The 20,202-nt window shown below is 34.6% G+C and overlaps 1 protein-coding gene across 3 annotated transcripts in view; it reads left to right on the top strand.

The window, feature by feature from the left end:
- CFAP69 (cilia and flagella associated protein 69) overlaps positions 1-19,412 on the top strand; it is a 62,330-nt gene extending 42,918 nt beyond the window's left edge. For all 3 annotated transcript variants that reach the window (XM_021674222.2, XM_021674223.2, XM_064380411.1), the window contains 10 exons: positions 728-846; positions 2,675-2,793; positions 7,041-7,122; positions 9,155-9,347; positions 13,425-13,562; positions 14,177-14,253; positions 16,019-16,216; positions 16,861-16,947; positions 18,368-18,472; positions 19,199-19,412. In XM_021674222.2, coding sequence (XP_021529897.2) covers positions 728-846; positions 2,675-2,793; positions 7,041-7,122; positions 9,155-9,347; positions 13,425-13,562; positions 14,177-14,253; positions 16,019-16,216; positions 16,861-16,947; positions 18,368-18,472; positions 19,199-19,369 — 1,289 coding nt within the window. In that variant the 3' untranslated portion in view covers positions 19,370-19,412. The remainder of the gene's footprint in view (positions 1-727; positions 847-2,674; positions 2,794-7,040; positions 7,123-9,154; positions 9,348-13,424; positions 13,563-14,176; positions 14,254-16,018; positions 16,217-16,860; positions 16,948-18,367; positions 18,473-19,198) is intronic.
- Positions 19,413-20,202: the final 790 nt, after the last annotated feature.

Raw genomic sequence — 20,202 nt, 5'->3', positions numbered from 1 at the left:
AGGAATACTGTTACCTAAAGTTGTTTAAAACACCTTCAGTTAGGCATAAAGGAAAGATGCAGAAAATAGTAACAGGAATAGAAAACACACTTAAAAAGATCTGCCGCCTTTGCTTAGACTTGACCCTGTTAACCATGAGGAGAGGAAGAAATTAGGGAAAATACAGTCAGGAAACTTCTTCATATATTTGCAAAGGCACTCATTTCCTACATCATGAAACTGCATATTTTTAAACATAGTTTGCTGAGCAAAATGTCAGGTTATTAGGGCATCCTTTAATGACACACTATTAATTCTGTACTAGAATTTCTGTTTATGTGAGGCTACGGATTATATTGAGAAATTCTATATTTGTAGGTACGGCTGCTGATTGTATTGAAAACTCCAGGAATTCATTTATCATCCTTTCATAGCCTCTAGGTTACTATTCAACGAAAATGTCCTCTTCTAACATAGTTTCTCTAAGCTGGGCATGGTGGCTCACACCTGTAATCCCAACACTTTGCGAGGCCCAGACAGGAGGATTACTTGAGCTGAGGAGTTCAAGACCAGCCTGGGCAACATAATGAGACCCTGTCTCTTTATAACAAATAAAAATAAGTAAATAAATAAAATAAAAGTTTCTCTAGCCAAAGAAACTTTTTAGAAGAGATTTCCAAGCAGTAATTGATCAAAATAAAAAAAAAGTATCTAATAACTATACATCCTTTAAATGTTTTCATACCAGGAATCTTTAAAAATATAATAAGCAAGCCTAATGAAAAGGAAGAAGCCATTGTTTTGGAAATCCAGTCTGATATATTACTTATCCTATCTGGTCTTTGTGAGCATCATATTCAAAGGAAGGTATGTATGCCTGTTAAAGTTTTGTTCAGGGCTCCCAGTCACCTAACACCATAAACTATTTTTGTAACTATCTATAATTGTATTTAGTTTTGTGAAAATTTAATATTTTTGTTAATAATTAGAGTATAAGTATATAAAGTAAAAGGTACAGGATATACAATGGTATACACCCATTTCACTAATACCCCAATTAAAACAGAGAATATTTCTCTCTATATAAAATTTCCTCATCTCCTTAGAAGTCATCCCCTACTCACCTCCAGACAAACTACTATTCTGTTTTCTATTCCTATAGGTTGGTTTTGCCTATTCTTTAAATTTATATGAATGGAATCACACAATATTTATTGTGTGATTCTAGACTATCTCATTCTCCTTATGATGGATTGTGTCATCCAGCATCATATTTTAGAAATACATCCATGTTGGCCGGGCACGGTGGCTCACGCTTGTAATCTCAGCACTGTGGGATGTTGAGGCAGGTGGATCAGCTGAGGTCAGAAGTTCAAGACCAGCCTGGCCAACATGGCAAAACCTTGTCTCTACTAAAAATACAAAAATTAGCCAGGCATGGTGGCGCACACCTGTAATCCCAGTTACTCTGGAGGCTGAGGCATGAGAATCGCTTGAACCCAGGAGGTAGAGGGTGCAGTGAGCCCATATCGCACCATTGTACTCCAGCCAGGGTGACAGAGTGAGGCTCTGTCTCAAAAAAAAAAAGAAAAAAGAAATATATCCATGTCATTCTATGTATCAATAATTCATTTCTTTTTATTGCTAAATAGTATTCCATTGTATGAATATACCAAAATTTGTATATCTGTTCCCCTATTGATAGGTAGGCACTTGGGTTCTTTTATTTATGGCTATAGTGAATAAAGCTTCAGTCAACATTCTTGTACTAGTCTCGTACTAGTACATAATACTTTCATTTCTCTTGGGTAAGTACCTACGAGTGGGGAATTGATGTAGGTATATCTTTATCTTCATGAGAAACTGCCAAACAGTTTTACAAAGTGGGCTGTACCATTTTAAATGTTGTTTGGGGTTTGAATCGGGTTCAAATCTAAAGCCAAAAGTTAGAACAAGATCTTAATCCCCTTTTATCTTTTTTAGCTCTGTAGTGAACTCTGAGTTTCAGAGATTGATAATTCAAATATTAAATAGCAAGGGATGGAATTGGAAAGAAAAAAAAATGATGGTTTCAGTAGATAGATTTTAAGTGAATGCCTGCTTAGTTCCAAGCTTTGATGCATCAAATTTCTCCTCATATTCTACCGCCCTGTGCCTGGGCTCCTCTGGAAAAATAATCATGATCTTGCTTACTGGGAACCAGAACTGAACAACAAGGCAATGAGAAAGGTAATTAGAGAAAAATATTAAGTGGTTAAAACTTCACATAAATTATTAAAGGTTTTAACTACATTTATATCTTATTTCTCTCTTGGGGTCATTAAAAAAATCATGATAGTTATTACCATATAATAATTGATCTGGCATAATGCTAGACTGCATTCATTATAATGTCGAAGAAAACAGAATTTCAAATGTTATGACTTTAGGAGAAAGGGAATAAAACAAAAATCTAAAGGGATATGATTCAACTCGCATGTTGATTGGTACCCACTCTTAAAATGATTAGTTTTATAATAATTTGTTTTAAATTCCTGAGAACAAGTAAGTACAGTCTTTTAAACTATAGTAAAAGCAGTATTTTTCTAACAATGTTGCTGTATTTCTCTGGTAGAAAAACAATTTTAGGGGATAAAGTAGGAAATGAAGGATTTATTTATTTCAAGAAATAATTTAAAACAACTATCTTAAACAGGAAATTTTTGGAACTGAAGGAGTAGATATAGTTCTTCATGTGATGAAAACAGATCCCAGGAAGTTACAGAGTGGCTTAGGCTATAATGTACTTCTTTTTAGTACCTTGGACAGCATTTGGTGAGTATTACTGTAATCAAATAAGGTAGACTCACAGCAGTCATGCATCACTTTACAACAGTGGGGATACATTCTGAGAAATGTGTCCTTAGACAATTTTGTCTTATGCAAACATCATAGGGTGTACTTACACAAACCTAGACAATATAGCCTACTACACACTTAAGCTAGATTCTGTAGCCTAAAGGCTACAAACTGTGTCATGTTACTATACTGAATACTGTGGCAATTGTAACACAGTGGTATTTGTATATCTAAACATATCTAAACATTTTAAAAGGTACAGTAAGACTACAGAATAAAAGATTTTAAAAAACAGTACACCTGTAGAGGGCACTTATGAATAGAACTTGCAGTATCAGAAGTTGCTATGAGTGAGTCAGTGAGTGAATGGTGAATGAATGTGAAGGCCTAGGACCTTATTATATATTACTGTAGACTTTATCAACACTTTACACTAAACATATTTTTAAAATATTTTTCTTTTCTCAATAATATAGTAAGCTTAGCTTACTGTAATATTTTTTACTTTATAAATGTTTTAATTTTCTCTAAGTTTTTGGCTCTTTTGTAATAACATTTAGCTTAAAATATAAACACATTGGCCAGGCACAGTGGCTCATGCCTGTAATCCCAAAACTTTGGGTGGCCAAGGCGGGTGGATCACAAGGTCAAGAGATCGAGACCATCCTGGCAACATGGTGAAACCCCATCTCTACTAAAAATACAAAAAAAAAAAAATTATCTGGGCATGGTGGCACACACCTGTGGTCCCAGCTACTAGGGAGGCTGAGGTGGAAGAATCCCTTGAACCCAGGAGGTGGAGGTTGCAGTGAGCTGAGATTGCGCCACTGCACTCCAGCCTGGCAACAGAGCAAGACTCCGTCTCAAAAAAGAAAATTAACTGGGCATGGTGGTGCATGCCTATAGTCCCAGCTACTCGGGAGGCTGAGGCAGGAGAATCACTTGAACCTGGGAGGCGGAGGTTGCAGTGAGCTGAGATCATGCCACTGCATTCCAGCCTTGCAACAGAGTGAGACTCAGTCCCCGCCAAAAAAATACAAACACATTGTATAGCCATACAAAAATATTTTCTTTCTTTATATCCTTATTCTGTAAGTTTCTTCTTTAAAACAAAATTAAGTTGTTTTTATTTGTTAAAAACTAAGATACAAACACAAGTTAGCCTAGGCTTGTGAAAAAATATTTGTTGCATATATTTTATTACACTTGCATAAATATTTCTGTCCAGTATACACCTAGATGTAAAAATGTCTAGATCGGGGCATTTTTATGTCTGTTCAGCTTTAAGAGATAATACCAAAAAATTTTCCAAAGTACTTATATCAATTACACCTTTCCCAGTAGTGTGGAGATTTCTCCTTGTTCCACACCCTTACCAACACACTGCATTGTACCTATCATTGCAGCCATTCTTGTGGACTTGTGCTAGTAGTTTTAATTTTCATATTCCTAATTACTAACAAGTTCATTTGCCATTTGAATAGCCTCTTTTTTGTGAAATCCCTGCTCAAGTCTCTTGCTTTTCTAATTACCTATTATTCTTTATTGAGTTCTTTATATGTAGTGGACATGAGCCTTTTTCTGTTACATGTTTGTCAAATATATTCTGCTACCCTGAGATTTACATTTTCACTCTCTTCACTCTCTTTTTGTTGAAGCAGTAGTCTTAATTCCAGTGTGGTCTAATTTACCAGTCTGTTTTTTTATGGTCAGTACTTTTAGTGCCCTGTTTAAGCAATCTTTTCTTACCCCACAATCATGAAGATTACTGCCTGTGTTTCTTGTAGAAGCTTTATTGTTTTGCCCTTTACATTTAGGCCTACAGTCTACCTGGAATTGATTTGTAGGTATGGTGTGAGGTGAGGTACAAGTTTTAATTTTTTTTGTATGGATGTAATCCAGTGCTGTTTTTGGATAAACCGTCCTTTACCCACTGCTTTGCAGTACCTTCTTTGCACAAAAGATTTGGATCTATTCTAGGCTTCCTACACTGCTCTACCGGTCTTTTGTCTATCCTTTTGTAATATTGTGCTATTTTAATAACTAGGTCTTTTTAATAAGCCTAGACATCTGGTAGAGTAAGTCTTCCTACTTTTTCCTTCCCCATTAAGATTGTCTTAGCTTTTGCTGACCCCTTGCATTTAGATATTACATTAGTCAAGTTTCCCTAGAGAGACAGAACCAGTAGGAAAAAAACAGAGAGAGAGAGAAAGATAGATTGAGATTTATTATAAGGGATTAGCTCACACAATTATGAAGGCTGAAAAGTCCCAAGAACTACCATCAGCAAGCAGAGTACCCAGGAGTACTGATGGTGTCCTTCCAGTCTGAGACTGATGGCCTAAGGACCAGAAAACCCAGTTGTCTGGGTTGCTATGGCATTTGTAAACCATCATTGTGCTGGTGGGAGTGTAGCAGTGAGGACGACCAAAGGTCATTTTTATCAGCATCTTGGTTTTGATGGGTTTTAGCCAGCTTCTTCACTGCAGCCTGTTTTATCCACAAGGTCTCGATAACCTGTATCTTATGCTGACCTCCTGTCTCATCCTGTGACTTAGAGTGCCTTAACCATCTGGGAATGCAGCCCAGTAGGTCTCAGCCTTATTTTATCCAGCCCCTATTCAAGATGGAGTTGCTCTCATTCAAACACTTCTAACAAAATAATCTTAACTGCAAAGATGAGATATAATCAATAATTATCCCATATTTGAAGTGCACCAACATCTTGAAACAGCAATGTCGACAAAGCCTGTAAATATTTTACAGAATTTCATTCTGAACCCAGTATGACTGGTCAAGGCCTGAGGCACAGTTTTTTCTTTTTGCTTTGCTTTGTTTTGTTTTGTTTTTTGAGATGGAGTCTCATTCTGTCACCCAGGATGGTGTGCAGTGGCATGATCTAGGCTCATTGCAACCTCCGCCTCCTCAGTTCAAGCAATTCTTCTGCCTCAGTCTCCTGAGTAACTGAATATGGGCATCCACCACCATGCCTGATTGATTCTTGTATATTTAGTAGAGCTGTCATTTCTCCATGTTAGCCAGGCTGATCTCAAACTCCTGACCTCAGGTGATCTGCCCCCCTCAGCCTCCCAAAGTGCTGACATTACAGGTGTGAGCCACCATGCCCAGCCTGAGGCACAGTTTTAAGGGGTCCTGAGAACATGTGCCCCAGGCAGTTGGGCTATAGCTTGGTTTTATTCATTTTATGGAGATACAAGACATCAATCAGTACACATAAGGTATGCTTTGGTTTGGTTCATAAAGGAAGGAACTCAAAGCTGGGGTTTACAGGTCAGAGATGGATTCAAAAATTTCCTAATTGCCATCTGTTGAAAAGGGTAAGTTATTATTTAAAAACCTGGGATCAATAGAAAAGAGTATCTGGGTTAAAATAATTGATTGTTGAGATCAAATTTCTTATTATATAGAATAGTTGGTAAACATAAAAGGTGCCTGATTTAGTTAAATCTCTCCTGGATCAGGAAAATACTTGGACAAGGCAGGGGATTCTCTGCAGACTATGTATTTTCCCCAGAAGAGAGAGCTGTGCAGGGCCATTTTAAAATAAGTCAAAGGAGTATATTTTGGGTAAAATACTTCTATTTCTTTCAGAGCCTACTGTCATATGGTGCTATACTGGAGTCAGGTTGGAATTTGGTATCTCATTGCTGTGAAGGGTCTGTTTTTTCATTCTTAAGATCTCTGTTTTAATGTTAATACTGGTCAGTTGTGCCTAAATTCCAAAGGAAGGAAGGTATACTGAGGCATGTCCAACCCCTCCTTCCCATCATGGCCTGAACTAGTTTTTCAAGTTGACTTTGGAATGCCTTGGCCAAGAGAGAAGGGTCCATTTAGTTGGTTGGGGATTTATTTTCGGTTTACAGCAACAATAAATGGATATACCTTGAAAATAAGTTTCTAAACCAACCAGAGAAGATCACTAATAATAATTAATTTTGTGAAAGCAAAGGAGAATGTTTCATTTGTAGGAAAGAAATAGGCAGTTATGAAAAAGAATTGATACTGGTTTTTAAAAACATTGATATTAAGCAACACTGGTAAAGTTTCTTCAAAGTTCTATTTTTTTTAGGTAAAACATTAGCTACTTGATTTAAGGAAATGAAGAAAACATATTCTTTGAAATGCTTTCATAAAAATAAATCTGTACAAATTGAGTTTAACAATAAATGTTCATCAAATGAATAACTTCCTTTTAATTCAAGGTGCTGTATTTTGGGATGTTATCCCTCAGAGGATTACTTTCTTGAAAAGGAAGGCATTTTTCTCCTTTTGGATGTGTTGGCAGTAAGTATGGCTATAACAATTGTAAGACAAAAGAAAAATATGATTAATAAAGACCTTTTTCAAATTGAGTACCACAGGGCACTATTCTGTGAATAAATGTGCCCCAAATCATGTTCAAAGGTACTGTCTTAAACAAAATCGCTCCTAGAGATTCATAATACACAGTATATTAAAGGCTCTGAGAATTCCTCCAGTTGAAAAATCACATTACCAGTGTTTTTTCAATGTTTTCAAATACACGGGAACAAAGAATTTGTTTTGTCTTTGTACTCCATCAACCTGCTAAGAAACAGTTTGGGAAGAGCTTGACCATATCAAAACCCATAGTTATTTATTAATAACTTCTAGTTTCTTCCCTTGGTATTAAAAGATAAGGGCCACATTAGACAAGGAGCAAAGATAAGCATTTTTAAAGAACTATGTATTATTTGGAGGTAATGTGAAGAAGTCTAGTGTGTCACGGACCATTGTTTTGCAGAATTAGCAGGTATGAGCAAGCTAGGCCTTCCAACAGAGACAGTTGCCATCTAGCAGTTGTGAAGAATATAATCTTTACTAGCCTCAATTCTAACTGGAGTCCACACTCGAGATGATATGGGAGGAAACGTACAGTTTTGTTTCAATAAAACTTTGAGAGAGAGTCTCACACAGAGTTCTAGCCAGATCACTGTCTGTGATTCTGTGATTGCCACCATTCTTGATTTTGTTAACAGAATAACAAACCTACTTTGATTTAGCAAAGAAGCTAAAATTATTTATGCCCCTTAACCTCCCTGAAATTTAGTTCATTTCTCTTTTCGATTTTTCTATCTGTAAAACAGAGATAACGACATTATATATCTTACTGTATTGTTGGAAGGATTAAATGAGTGTGTGTGTGTGTGTGCATGTAAGTGTGCATGCATACATATATATTATGGATTAAATAGTAATACATTATTCCTATTAGCTGTTATTATGAATATTACTAATAGATTGTGTTTATTGCTGATTTAACCAAATTAGTTGCAAATTACAAATATTATTTAATGAAATTTTTATATCAACTTCAATCTTTCATGTTTGCCTGTCTCCTGAAAGTGAAATATAGAAATTAAAAAAACTTATTTCCTTGAGTGTTTTGCTTAATACAATTCTGCTGAAATATAAAGTATGCAATGATAACTGCTGACAGTGGTTAAATATTAATGAGAGCTTACTATGTGCCAGGCAGTCTCATATAATTCATAATAACCCTTTGCAGGTATTATTATTAACCTTCATTTTATAAAAGGAAACTGATAATGTTTGCAATTGAAACAAAAGCTTACACATTTCCTTTGCTATATTCAAATAGCAGTACACTTTTTGAAAAACAAAAAGTATTTCACATAGAAGAATTAGATTATGGAAGCCATTGCTCTGGATGGAATTTTCTATACCTAAATTTTAGCCTGCTGAAAACTACTTGTAGCAAAATAAAGGAAATATGCTTGATAATAGGAGAATTTTTTTGAATGCTTAAATACTCTTTTTGGATTATGATTGCCACAAAACCAAATTATATCTTATTTTGTTTTATTTTCATATATGACTGTCACTTGCAGTTACCATCAGTTATTCTCTTAATAACAAAGAGATTACAGTTAGCATGAATCTTTACAAGCCTTAATAAGGCATATAGATTGGAAAGATCCTGTAATTACAGTGAACTCTGTATAGCACTATTGAGCTTCACCACTTAAAATGAGCATCTTCACTTATTTTTGCAAATTTCCTTTTTCCAACTCAACCACATCAGTCACATTTTGGTCATGATGTATGTTTATAATAACTTCAGAATTATATTAAATCTTTTTATTTTTTAAAATTTCTAATGTTTGAAAATGTACTCATTACAATGGGTTATCCATTTTAACAGGAGATTGTCCTGACTCTGAGTTTAGAAGAAACTTAATGGTAATGCAAGTGTTTCTCTTTTTTTTTTTTTTTTGAGGGCAATAATTCTTAATATTTATTGCAACTTTTTTCCTTTTCTGTTTCCTTGCTAAAGTTGAACCAAAAAAAATTCTGTAATCTAATACTTGGAATAATGGTTGAATTTTGTGATAATCCCAAAACTGTAGCTCATGTCAATGCTTGGCGAGGGAAGAAGGATCAGACAGCTGCCAGTCTTTTAATTAAATTGTGGAGAAAGGAGGAAAAAGAACTAGGAGTAAAACGTGATAAAAATGGGAAGATCATTGGTGAGTATATTTATAATTGTTAGTAGAAGCAATTAGATGTATTTTTTAAAAATATATTTAAATGGTATTAGGAAAGCATCAGGTTTCACCCCTTTGTCTAAAGTTTTTTTTTTTTAACAAGGGTTTGAAAAACTTGCTATCATAAGTGATTGGAAGAAAATTAAGTAAATTAGTAGTAGGTTAATATTTTTAGAAAATATTTTTAAGAAATGGTATTTGATTATATTCTTTAACTAAAAAAATTAACAGTAGTTCCTAAAGATGTTTCTTTAGGGTTTCTGCTTTTACATATAGATTCAGTAGTATTTCATTTACCAATAAAATTTTGAGATGTAAATAGATTTCTTGAAAATAACATTTTAGCACTTTATACTCATTTCTGTTAATGTTTATTCCTTTCTTCCTTTTTTTAAAATCGGTTAGTTTACATGATCTGATTAATGTTTATAGAATTTGCTTTTTATATGAAAGAAGATACTGTTTCATAAATAAGCCAAATGTTCAAAAATTTTAATTACTAGATTCTAAATTAATGAGATTTACAGTATCACAATTTTTAGTTTGTTTACATATTCCATACTGCTATATTACATTTTCTTTTTTTTTTTTTTTTTTTTTTTCTGAGACAGGGTTTCCCTCAAGTCACCCAGACTGGAGTACAATGGTGTAATCTCAGCTCACTGAAACCTCTGCCTCCCAGGCTCAAGCGATTTTCCTGCCTTACCCTCCCAAGTAGCTGGGACTATAGGCATCTGCCACCACACCCAGCTAATTTTTGTATTTTTTGTAGAGATGAGGTTTCACCATGTTGCCCAGGCTGGTCTCAAATTCCTGGGCTCAAGCAATCCAATCACCTCAGCCTCCCAAAGAGGGATTACAGGCATGAGCCACCACACCTGGTCAGTATATTACATTTTCTTTTCTTTTTTTTTTTCCTTTTTTTTAGATGGAGTCTAACTCTGTCACCCAGGCTGGAGTGCAGTAGCGTGTTCTTGCTCACTGCAACCTCTGCCACCGGGTTCAAACAATTCTCCTGCCTCAGCCTCCCAAGTAGCTGGGACTACAGGTGTGTGTCACCACACCCAGCTAATTTTTGTATTTTTTTAGTAGAGACGGGGTTCACCATGTTGGCCAAGCTAGTCTCAAACTCCTGACATCAAGTGATCTGCCCACCTCTGCCTCCCAAACTGCTGGTATTACAGGCATGAACCACCACGCCCCACCTACATTTTCTAAGCCTTTTAAGATTCTTATGGTTTCATCTAAACGGTTAACTTTTTTTTTAACTTTTATTTTAGGTTCAGGGGTACACATGCTGGTTTATTATATGGGTAAACTCATGTCATAGAGGTTTGTTGTACAGATTATTTTGTCACCCAGGTACTAAGCCTAGTACCCAATAGTTATTTTTTCTGATCTTCTCCCTCCTCCCATTTTCCACTCTGAAGCCACAGATCTGTTGTTCCCTTCTTTGTGCCCATGAATTCTCGTCATTTAGATCCCACTTACAAGTGAGAACGTGGTGTTCGGTTTTCTTTTCCTGTGTTAGTTTGCTAAGGATAATGGCCTCCAGCTCCATCCATGTTCCTGCAAAAGACATGATCTCATTCTTTTATGGTTGCATAATATTCCATGGTATATATAGTCTACATTTTCTTTATCCAGTCTGTCCTGATGGACATTTAGATTGATTCCATGTCTTTGCTATTATGAATAGTGCTGCAGTGAACGTTCATGTGCATGTGTCTTTATTGTGATTTCAATTTGCATTTTTCTAATAACTAAAACATTGCTAAAGTTGTTTATCAGCTAAAGGAGCGTTTGGGCTGAGACTATAGTGTTTTCTAGATATAGAATCATGTCATCTGCAAATAGAGATAGTTTGACTTCCTCTATCAAGAATGATTTATATTATATATTACTCTGAGTATACTCCCAGCAATGGATTGCTGGGTCATTATGATAGTTCTGTTTTTAGCTCTTTGAGGAAATGCCACACTGCTTTCCACAAGGGTTGAACTAATTTGCACTCCCAGCAACAGTGTATAAGCAACTCGTTTTCTCCACAAACTTGCCAGCATCTGTTATTTTTTGACTTTTTAATAACAGCCATTCTGACTGGTGTGAGATGCTGTTTCATTGTGATTTCTATTTGCATTTTTTCTAATAATTGGTAATACTGAGCTTTTTTCATATGCTTGTGGGCTACATGTATGACTTCTTTTGAAGAGTGTCATTCATGTCCTTTGCCAACTTTTTAATGAAGCTGTTCGAGTTTTTTTTTCTTATAAATTTGTTTAAGTTCTTTATAGATGCTGGATATTAGACCTTAATCAGATGCATAGTTTGCAAAAATGTTCTCCCATTCTGTAGGTTATGTAGGTTGTCTTTTCATTCTGTTGATAGTTTGGTTTGCTGTGCAGAAGCTCTTAAGTTTAATTAGATCCCATTTGTCAATTTTTGCTTTTGTCGAGATTCCTTTTGGCATCTTTGTCATGAAATCTTTCCCATTCCTAAGTCTAGGTAGGTGTTGCCTAGATTGCCTTCCGGGGTTATTACGGTTTTGGGTTTTACATTTAAGTCTTTAATCCATCTTGAGTTGATTTTTGTATATGGTATAAGGAAGAGGTTCAGTTTCAGTTTTTTGCATGTGACTAGCCACTTATCCCAGCACCATTTATTAAATGTGTAGTTCTTTCCTCATTGCTTATTTCTGTTAGATTTGTTGAAGATCAAATAGTAGATGTGTAGCCTTATTTCTGGGCTGTCTATTCTGTTCAATTTGACTGTGTCTGTTTTTGTACCAGTACTATGCTGTTTTGGTTACTATGGTCTGGTAGTATAGTTTGAAGTTAGGTAACGTGACGCCTCTAACTTTGCTCTTTTTGTTTAGGATTTCCTTGGCTATTGGGGCTCTTTTTGGTTCCATGTGAATTTTAAAATAGTTTTCTCTATTTATGTCAATATTGTTATTAATAGCTTTATAGGAATAGTATTGAATCTGTAAATTGCTTTGGGCAGTATAACCATTTTAATGATATTGATTCTTCCTATCCATGAGCATGGGATGTTTTTCCATTTGTTTGTGTCATCTCTGATTTCTTTAAGCAGTGTTTTGTAATTCTTAATGTAGAGCTCTTTCAGCTCCCTGGTTAGCTGTATTCCTAGGTATTTTATTCTTTTTGAGGCAATTGTGAATGGGATTATTTCTGATTTTGCTGTTGGCTTGGCTGTTGTTGGTGTATAGGAATGCTAGTGACTTTTATACATTGATTTTGTATCCTGAAACTTTGCTAAAGTTGTTTATCAGCTAAAGGAGCTTTTGGGGTGAGACCATGGAGTTTTCTAGATATAGAACCATGTTGTCTACAAACAGGGATAGTTTGACTTCCTCTCTTCCTATTTGGATGCCCTTTTTTTTCTTTCTGTTGCCTGTTTGCTCTGGCCAGGATTTCCAGTACTATGTGGTAAAAGAGCTCATGCTTGTCTTGTGCCAGTTTACAAAGGAAATACTTCCAGCTTTCCTCCATTCAATATGATGTTGGCTGTGGGTTTGTCATAGATGGCTCTCATTATTTTTAGATATGCTCCTTTAAGTATTGTTTATTTTTCAATGAAAATACTTCCCCTTCTGATGACTTCTATCTTCAATCCATTTTTATTATTTCTAAATTTTGAACTATAGCATCATAAAATGGTTTTTATATTTATAGCATAATATATAGAAACCAAAAGTAAAGAAGGTTACATCACTGTTAAACAGACATTACTCAACTTCTGGATTTCAAAATGTTTTAAGTTATTTACATAGAAGTTTTACTTTTAAAAAGTAATTTTGTTAAATTTTAATATTTTACATAAACAATATAAATGAAAGCTTTAAGTTTTCCCACAGAGTAGGGAAGTAATAGCTGCTTAATTATTATTTCAAAAGTGTAACCATGTAATAGGTACTATTTTACTGCTATAATATTATTATACATTTTATGTTATCTAGACTAAAATCTCAAAATTAAGTATTTGCTTACCATGGTTTTTATCTGTCTCTTTTCTATTTTCATGATATCCAATGATTAGATACAAAGAAACCTCTATTTACTAGCTTTCAAGAAGAGCAAAAAATCATCCCACTGCCTGCTAACTGCCCATCTATTGCAGTTATGGATGTTTCTGAGAATATTAGAGCAAAAATTTATGCTATATTGGGCAAACTAGGTAAGAAGTTGCTCTACAGATTCACAAGATCCTATCTGTTTTGCTAAGTAGACACAATTATTTTGCTTTGGAGTCAGTTTTTCAAATATAATGAGCAAAAGTCTCTTTATACAGAGAAATGCATTTTCTATTGTTACCCCACTTCCCAAACTGCACCCCTCACCAATTAAATCAGAATCTCTGTGTGTGAGATCCAGGCAATAGTATTTTTTAAAGCTCCCCAGGCAATTCCATTGTGCAGATAGGATTAAGGACAGTTAGTTTAGATGATTAAGCTTAAAATACTAACATTCTGAGTCACTTGAGTTTTTTTTGAAGTCTTTGCTTTCTGTTAAGGAAAAAGTTACCAAACACTCTGCAGCTTCTGAAGTAAGATATTATTGTCTGACCCCAACACAGAACGAAATGATTCCTATTCTAATGACTACATATATGAGCTGGCAGAAATTTGTTATAGAAGGAAGCCTACTCACAAACTACTCACAAAATTAACTTTTGTATAAATCAAGATTAAATCAAAAGTAATTTTGCATTTGTTTAAAGATAGATAGATAGATAGATATTTCTTAGAATCATTTGCTTTGCTAAAGTAATTCTGTCTTTGTAAACTTTAGATTTTGAAAATTTACCTGGTCTATCTGCTGAAGATTTTGTCACCCTCTGTATTATACATAGATATCTTGATTTTAAAGTAAGTATCTTTTTAATAACCTGGTTATTAAAATCTAGATAGCAAAAAATTAACTTGAAAATAAAAGATCTATTCATGATTGTAAGCAGTTGTCTACATACTGTATGGTTTTTATTTTTTATTTTGTAACTGATACTGTTGAAGAAATATATCATACACCCATCCCATGATTGGGTGTTTTCGTGGGATAAGATTTCATCTAACTTAGTTTATGAAAGAACTGATACAAAACTGATAAGAAACTATTCAGAAGCCTAACAGATGTTTTTGTTTTTTGTTTTTATTTTGTTTTGTTTTTGCGACAGAGTTTTTGCTCTTGTCGCCTGGGCTGGAGTGCAATGGCACAATCTTGGCTCACTGCAGCCTCTGCCTCAAGTGATTCTCCTGCCTCAGCTTCCCAAGTACCTAAGATTACAGGTGACTGCCACCATGCCCAGCTAATTTTTGTATTCTCATGCCTGTAATGCCAGCACCTTGTTAGGAGGCCAAAGCAGGTAGATTGCCCAAGGTCAAGGGCTCAAGACCAGCCTGTCCAACATGGTGAAACCCCATCTCTACTAAAACTACAAAATTTTAAATATACAGTTTTTTCTCTTTGGAGAGCATTAGGAGTTGGAATTAAATAACTTATTACTTACTAAAATAAATTATTAATACTTATTAAAATATTATTTTATCATTGCTTTATATTATGACCCAATCTTGATTAAAAGATAGTATGTTGCTTACTTTGCTAGTTATATTTTTGTCAGCAAATAAATATTTTTGAAGTTTCAAGAAAGTTTTTGTAAGTTAACGTTCTCCTTCTACTTAGTACTGTATATTTGAATGTTGTAAATGAGTAAACCTTTTCTTTCTTTCTTTTTTTTTTTTTTTTTTTGAGGCAGAGTCTTGTTCTGTCACCTAGGCTAAAGTGCAGTTGCGTGATCACAGCTCACTGAAGCCTCAACCTCCCAGGCTCAAGTGATCCTCCAGTCTCAACCTCCCAAGTAGCTGGGACTACAAGTGTGTACCACCATACCCAGCTTCCTTTTTTGTTGTTTTTTTGTTTTATTTTGTTGAGACAAGGTCTCACTGTGTTACTCAGGCTGGCCTCAAACTCCTAGGCTCAAGTGAATCTACCTACTTCATTCATCCAGAGATGAATTTTACTTATCATAGATATATAATTTTTCCCTAATTCTAAATATACTCAAGAACATTAATTTCTAGACAACCTGGAATATGAGATGGAGCCACTGGCATAATGGAACCATGGAGTTAAAAGCTTGAGATTCCATTATAATTTGCCTCAGCTAGATTGAAGGCCAGAGCCCCATTTCTCAGGGTAGCTGGGTTCTAGGGTCCTAGTAACCTCCATGTTCATTCTTCTACAAGTTCATCTTGACCTAGCCTTCGATACAGGGCTTTAGGGAGTAAAGTAGCAGTAGTTCAAAAAGATGAGAATAAATGAGCAGTTCCTGCAGCTGTGAAATCAAGGTAATTATAAACTAGAGGGCAGTGATGATGCCTAGTAAACTAGGCATAGGAGAGCCTTATCCATGAATAACATACCATTGAAAAACATTTGATAAATTCCTGCTGAGTACTCAAATGTAGCTGGTGTCCTAAATCATTCCCAATGCACTTTATTTATTCCCAAAAAGTAATTTATGAAAAGTTTAGGTGTTAACAGGAGTGACTAACCACATAAAAAATTGTATAATTGTACAGTTGTATCATTTATTTTTGGTTAATCTAACTTTGTTAAACTCTGTTGTAACAGATTGGAGAAATATGGAATGAAATACATGAAGAAACAAAATTAGAAAAATTAAGACCAGTCACTACAGATAAAAAAGCTTTGGAAGCTATTACAACAGCATCAGAAAATATTGGAAAGATGGTTGCTTCTCTGCAAAGTGAGATAATTGAAAGCCAAGCACGCCAAGATGTGCAAAATGAACAAAAAGTATATGCAAAAGTAAGCTACATAGGTAGTGAGGAGGGAGAGCGAAGATAGGTTGGTTAACGGGTACAAAAATACAGTTAGAAAGAGTAAGTTCTGTTGTTCAATAGCACAGTAGGGCAACTATAGTAACAATAATTTATTGTATATTTCAAAATATTCAGAAGACTTGAAATGTTCCTAACACAAAGGAATGATGAATGTTTGAGGGGATAGATATCCCAGTTACCCTGATTATTACACATTGTATGCACACATCAAAATATCACATGTATGCCATAAATATGTACAACTATTATGTATCAATAAAAAGTAAGCCACAGGTACCATTAAAGCACAAGATATTAATTTCAATGTACAAACCCAGATGAAGTTATCCATAAGATGTGTTTACTTACTTGTGAGTGTTTTAGCCTTATTTTGTAGTTTTCTCTTAGAGTTATTTTCAGTGTCCCTGTGCAGTTTTAAAAGAAACTATGGAGTTTGAGATTCAGTTACTATATTCAGTGCTGTTTTCTTGTATTATAATTTTATTTCTACAGTCTTAAATTTTTAAAAGGCAGAGAGACTTGCCATTGTACTCCAACCTGGGTGACAGAGCAAGATTCTGTCTCAAAGAAAAAAAAGAAACTGAAACTTAATTATCTTTCTCATTTCAGATACAAGCCACACACAAGCAAAGAGAGCTGGCTAATAAATCATGGGAAAATTTCTTGGCTAGAACATCAAATGCTAAAACGTTAAAGGTAAGATTTTTAATGTATTATAGTATCCACAACAAATAGCCAACTCTAACAGACAGACTTTTTCAGGTACGAATGTTCATTCATTTTTTTCTAGTGACTTTTCCATAAAATACCAACACTATTAGATGCTCATATGCAATTTAGAGTGGTAACTGAAACTGCATTTCACAGTTACAGAAGAAGCTGCTTTGAGTTTCATTTGGCTTATCAGGGAGAAGCAAGGGTGATGTTCTTGGCCTACATAAAGAAAAGATGACAGCCGGGAATCAGCAGGAAAACGTGTTCTGCTTTCCATTCTGAACCTGCTTATTCACTGACTTCTTTTCTGTGAGAGGCAAAGTAAAGGACAAAAAGAGCAACTATTCTGTATTACTCTCTCCCCCAAGAGTTTTCCCTCTGTAATCAGCAAAAGAGCCATTATGTTAAAACTTAAATGAGAATTGGGATAAATATCCCTTTGTAAAAAAAAAAAAAAATGTGGTAAGCTACTTCAGCTGTAAGCTAGAAACTAATCTAAAACATTTATAATCCTAATTGTTCACTTGAAATATGTGAGAAATACCATGGGTTTTCAGAATTTCATTACTTTTCCTCACCCATTTCCATTAATATCTTGGAGACACTTTTTAAAAAAATCTCTCCTTCATTTCTGATACTTTGGATACACTTTACCTAATGTTCCAATTCTTCCTGTAGATATCAAATTGCTAAATGTTAAGTTAGTCCACAAAGACAGTGGAACTGTATTAAGATAGCAAAACCAAAGTTAAGGACAAGCTCACCCAACGTACCAAGTTATTCTCCCTTTTCACTGAAAGTTCTTCCCAACTCTTCTTATAAAATGTCTTCATAACTGCCTGTATTTTTAGCACTAGTTAATGAAAATCAGCCCCTTTCCTGCAGATTGTTTGTTACTTCACATTTCACTTGCTTAGTGTCTCAAATAACTTGAAAATAATTTCAAATAGCTTGAATATAACTGCAGTGAATTATATAATTTATATTATTCTGAATGCTTACAACATTTAAGTGTACCTAATCAGTTGGTAATTTATGCAATATATTTTGCAACATGCATCACCTGATATAAATTTAATAAATTTCATAGCTTATTAAATTATGTGCTACAAATTGAACCTGATTTCCTTAGGACCTGCTTGACTCCTTGGTCATATATGACCAGTACTTTTGGAAATCTCTGGAACACTTTTAGGTGACTAGAGCCTTCTTCAGTGTGCAAATTATCTAACTTACTAATAACTGTCTTTTTAGTTTACATGAGTAAATGCAGATTTCAGAGCTATCTAATAAATAGCCAAAGCATAGCCAGACACAATTAAATATATTTTCATTGTAAGTACCATCATTACTGATTTAATAGCAATTAATATTATTTTCTTTGTAATTTAAAAATTCTCAGAAAGCAAAAAGGCTTCAAGAAAAGGCTGTTGAAGCCTCTAGATACCATGAACGACCACAAAATGCAATATTTCACCCAACAGATATTAAAGGCCTTAACACAACGGTAAGATTCTTTTTCTCCATAACATTTTCTTAATAGACATTAAATTTAGGGTGTTTGTACAACTGTGCAAATATACTGAAAACCATTTAATTTTACACTTTAAATGAGTGGATTATGTGGTATTTAATTTTATCTCAAAACTGTTCAAAAAAGAAAACATTTAAAATTTAAAATTAGAAGTTAAAAATTAATAAAAAAATAAACTTAGACCCTCAAAATATTATTTCTATGGGATTTTTATCTCACATTTTTTCTTTTGCTGTTCAAATTTCACATCATTTTTTTGCTGTTCAAATTTCACATCACTAAGCCATATTTACCTCCAGGGTATATCCACTCTTGCCCAGTTCTGGTTTAGAGTAGGCTCAGCCCTCTAAAATTTCTAAGAAATTGTTGTAAACACTAGTCAGCATATAACTGTCCTTATATCTGATAGAAAAGGCACAATGCTTCCTTTTCCTGACAAGTAGACTCAAAGTGTTCCTGGCATCCTCTGCTAGACTGAATTTGCCCCCAGTTACAAAGCTGATAAGCAATAGAAGTAGAATTGAAACCCACTTTTCCTAGCTCTGATGCCCTTATCTTTCTATTATACCATAACTGTCTCCTAGTTACTCAAATGTACATTTTGTGTCTTTTCCAAAGTAAGTGGAAGGATGAATGAGTTTTTCTCTTACTGAAAATCGTGTAAATGGACTTTTAGATCTTTACCTTTTGCCTTTTTAGGTGCCCTCTGGTGGGGTAGTAACAGTGGAAAGCACTCCTGCCCGATTAGTAGGAGGACCTCTGGCTGATACGGATATTGCTCTTAAAAAACTGCCCATTCGAGGAGGAGCCTTGCAGAGGGTGAAAGCAGTTAAAATTGAGGATGCACCCAAAAAGAGTATTCCTACGTAATATACTCTAGAGACTTTTTGAAATAAAATCAGCTTATGATTTTTTAGTTGATATCTTTATATATACATAAAGCAAATATTTTAGAATAAATATTTTAGTATAAATATTTTAGTAAAATACTATAAAAAATAAAGGACATATAACTTATTTTTATGGAAAACATCAACATGTAATATCAGAAGAGTTGTCATTAGTTTCTTTGGAAAGGCTACCAATTTTATTAAGTGAAGGTGTGAAGCATAGTACAGCAGTTAGGACTCTGGTGGTTGCATGCGAACTATTCTAACTCGTTTAAGCCAGAAAAAAAAATTTCTTACAGGCTCTATCAAATCTATCAAGTCTAGGAGTAATTTAGACTGCAGACATTGCTAAATCTAGGGACTAAAACTATATGAGTAGGTTCTTTTCCTTCCCTAGCAGCTCTTGGCTTACATTCTCTTAAGTTCATGCCTGTGTATCAGTGGTTTCTGCAACTGCCTATGCATCTCAGGACCCCCGATTGACCACATGCCTCCTCCTGAGCCATTCACCATAATGTGGACCAAGGCTGAGTACTGCCTATTCCTGGAGCCAGAAGCAGACCAACCCCACCCAGAACATACAGTGGGGATTCAGGGTACTATTATCAGAAGTAAGTATATATGAATATTGGGCAGCAAGGAAAACAATACCTCTGCAACAAGTATGTTGATCAAAATAAAATTATGTTTTCTTCGCTATAAAAGCAAATGTTTATCATGAGCTAATGGTAAAAAAAAAAAAGAGAAAAATACAGCTTGTTTTACTCTTAATATATAGATATGCAAAGCAAACTCTAATGCTACTTCTCTTCT

The sequence above is a fragment of the Aotus nancymaae genome, unplaced genomic scaffold (genome assembly GCF_030222135.1).
Source record: "Aotus nancymaae isolate 86718 unplaced genomic scaffold, 86718_ANA_hifiasm-v0.15.2.pri h1tg000025l, whole genome shotgun sequence".
Classification (NCBI taxonomy): Eukaryota; Metazoa; Chordata; class Mammalia; order Primates; family Aotidae; genus Aotus; species Aotus nancymaae.
This window is presented reverse-complemented; position numbering and strand designations above follow the sequence as displayed.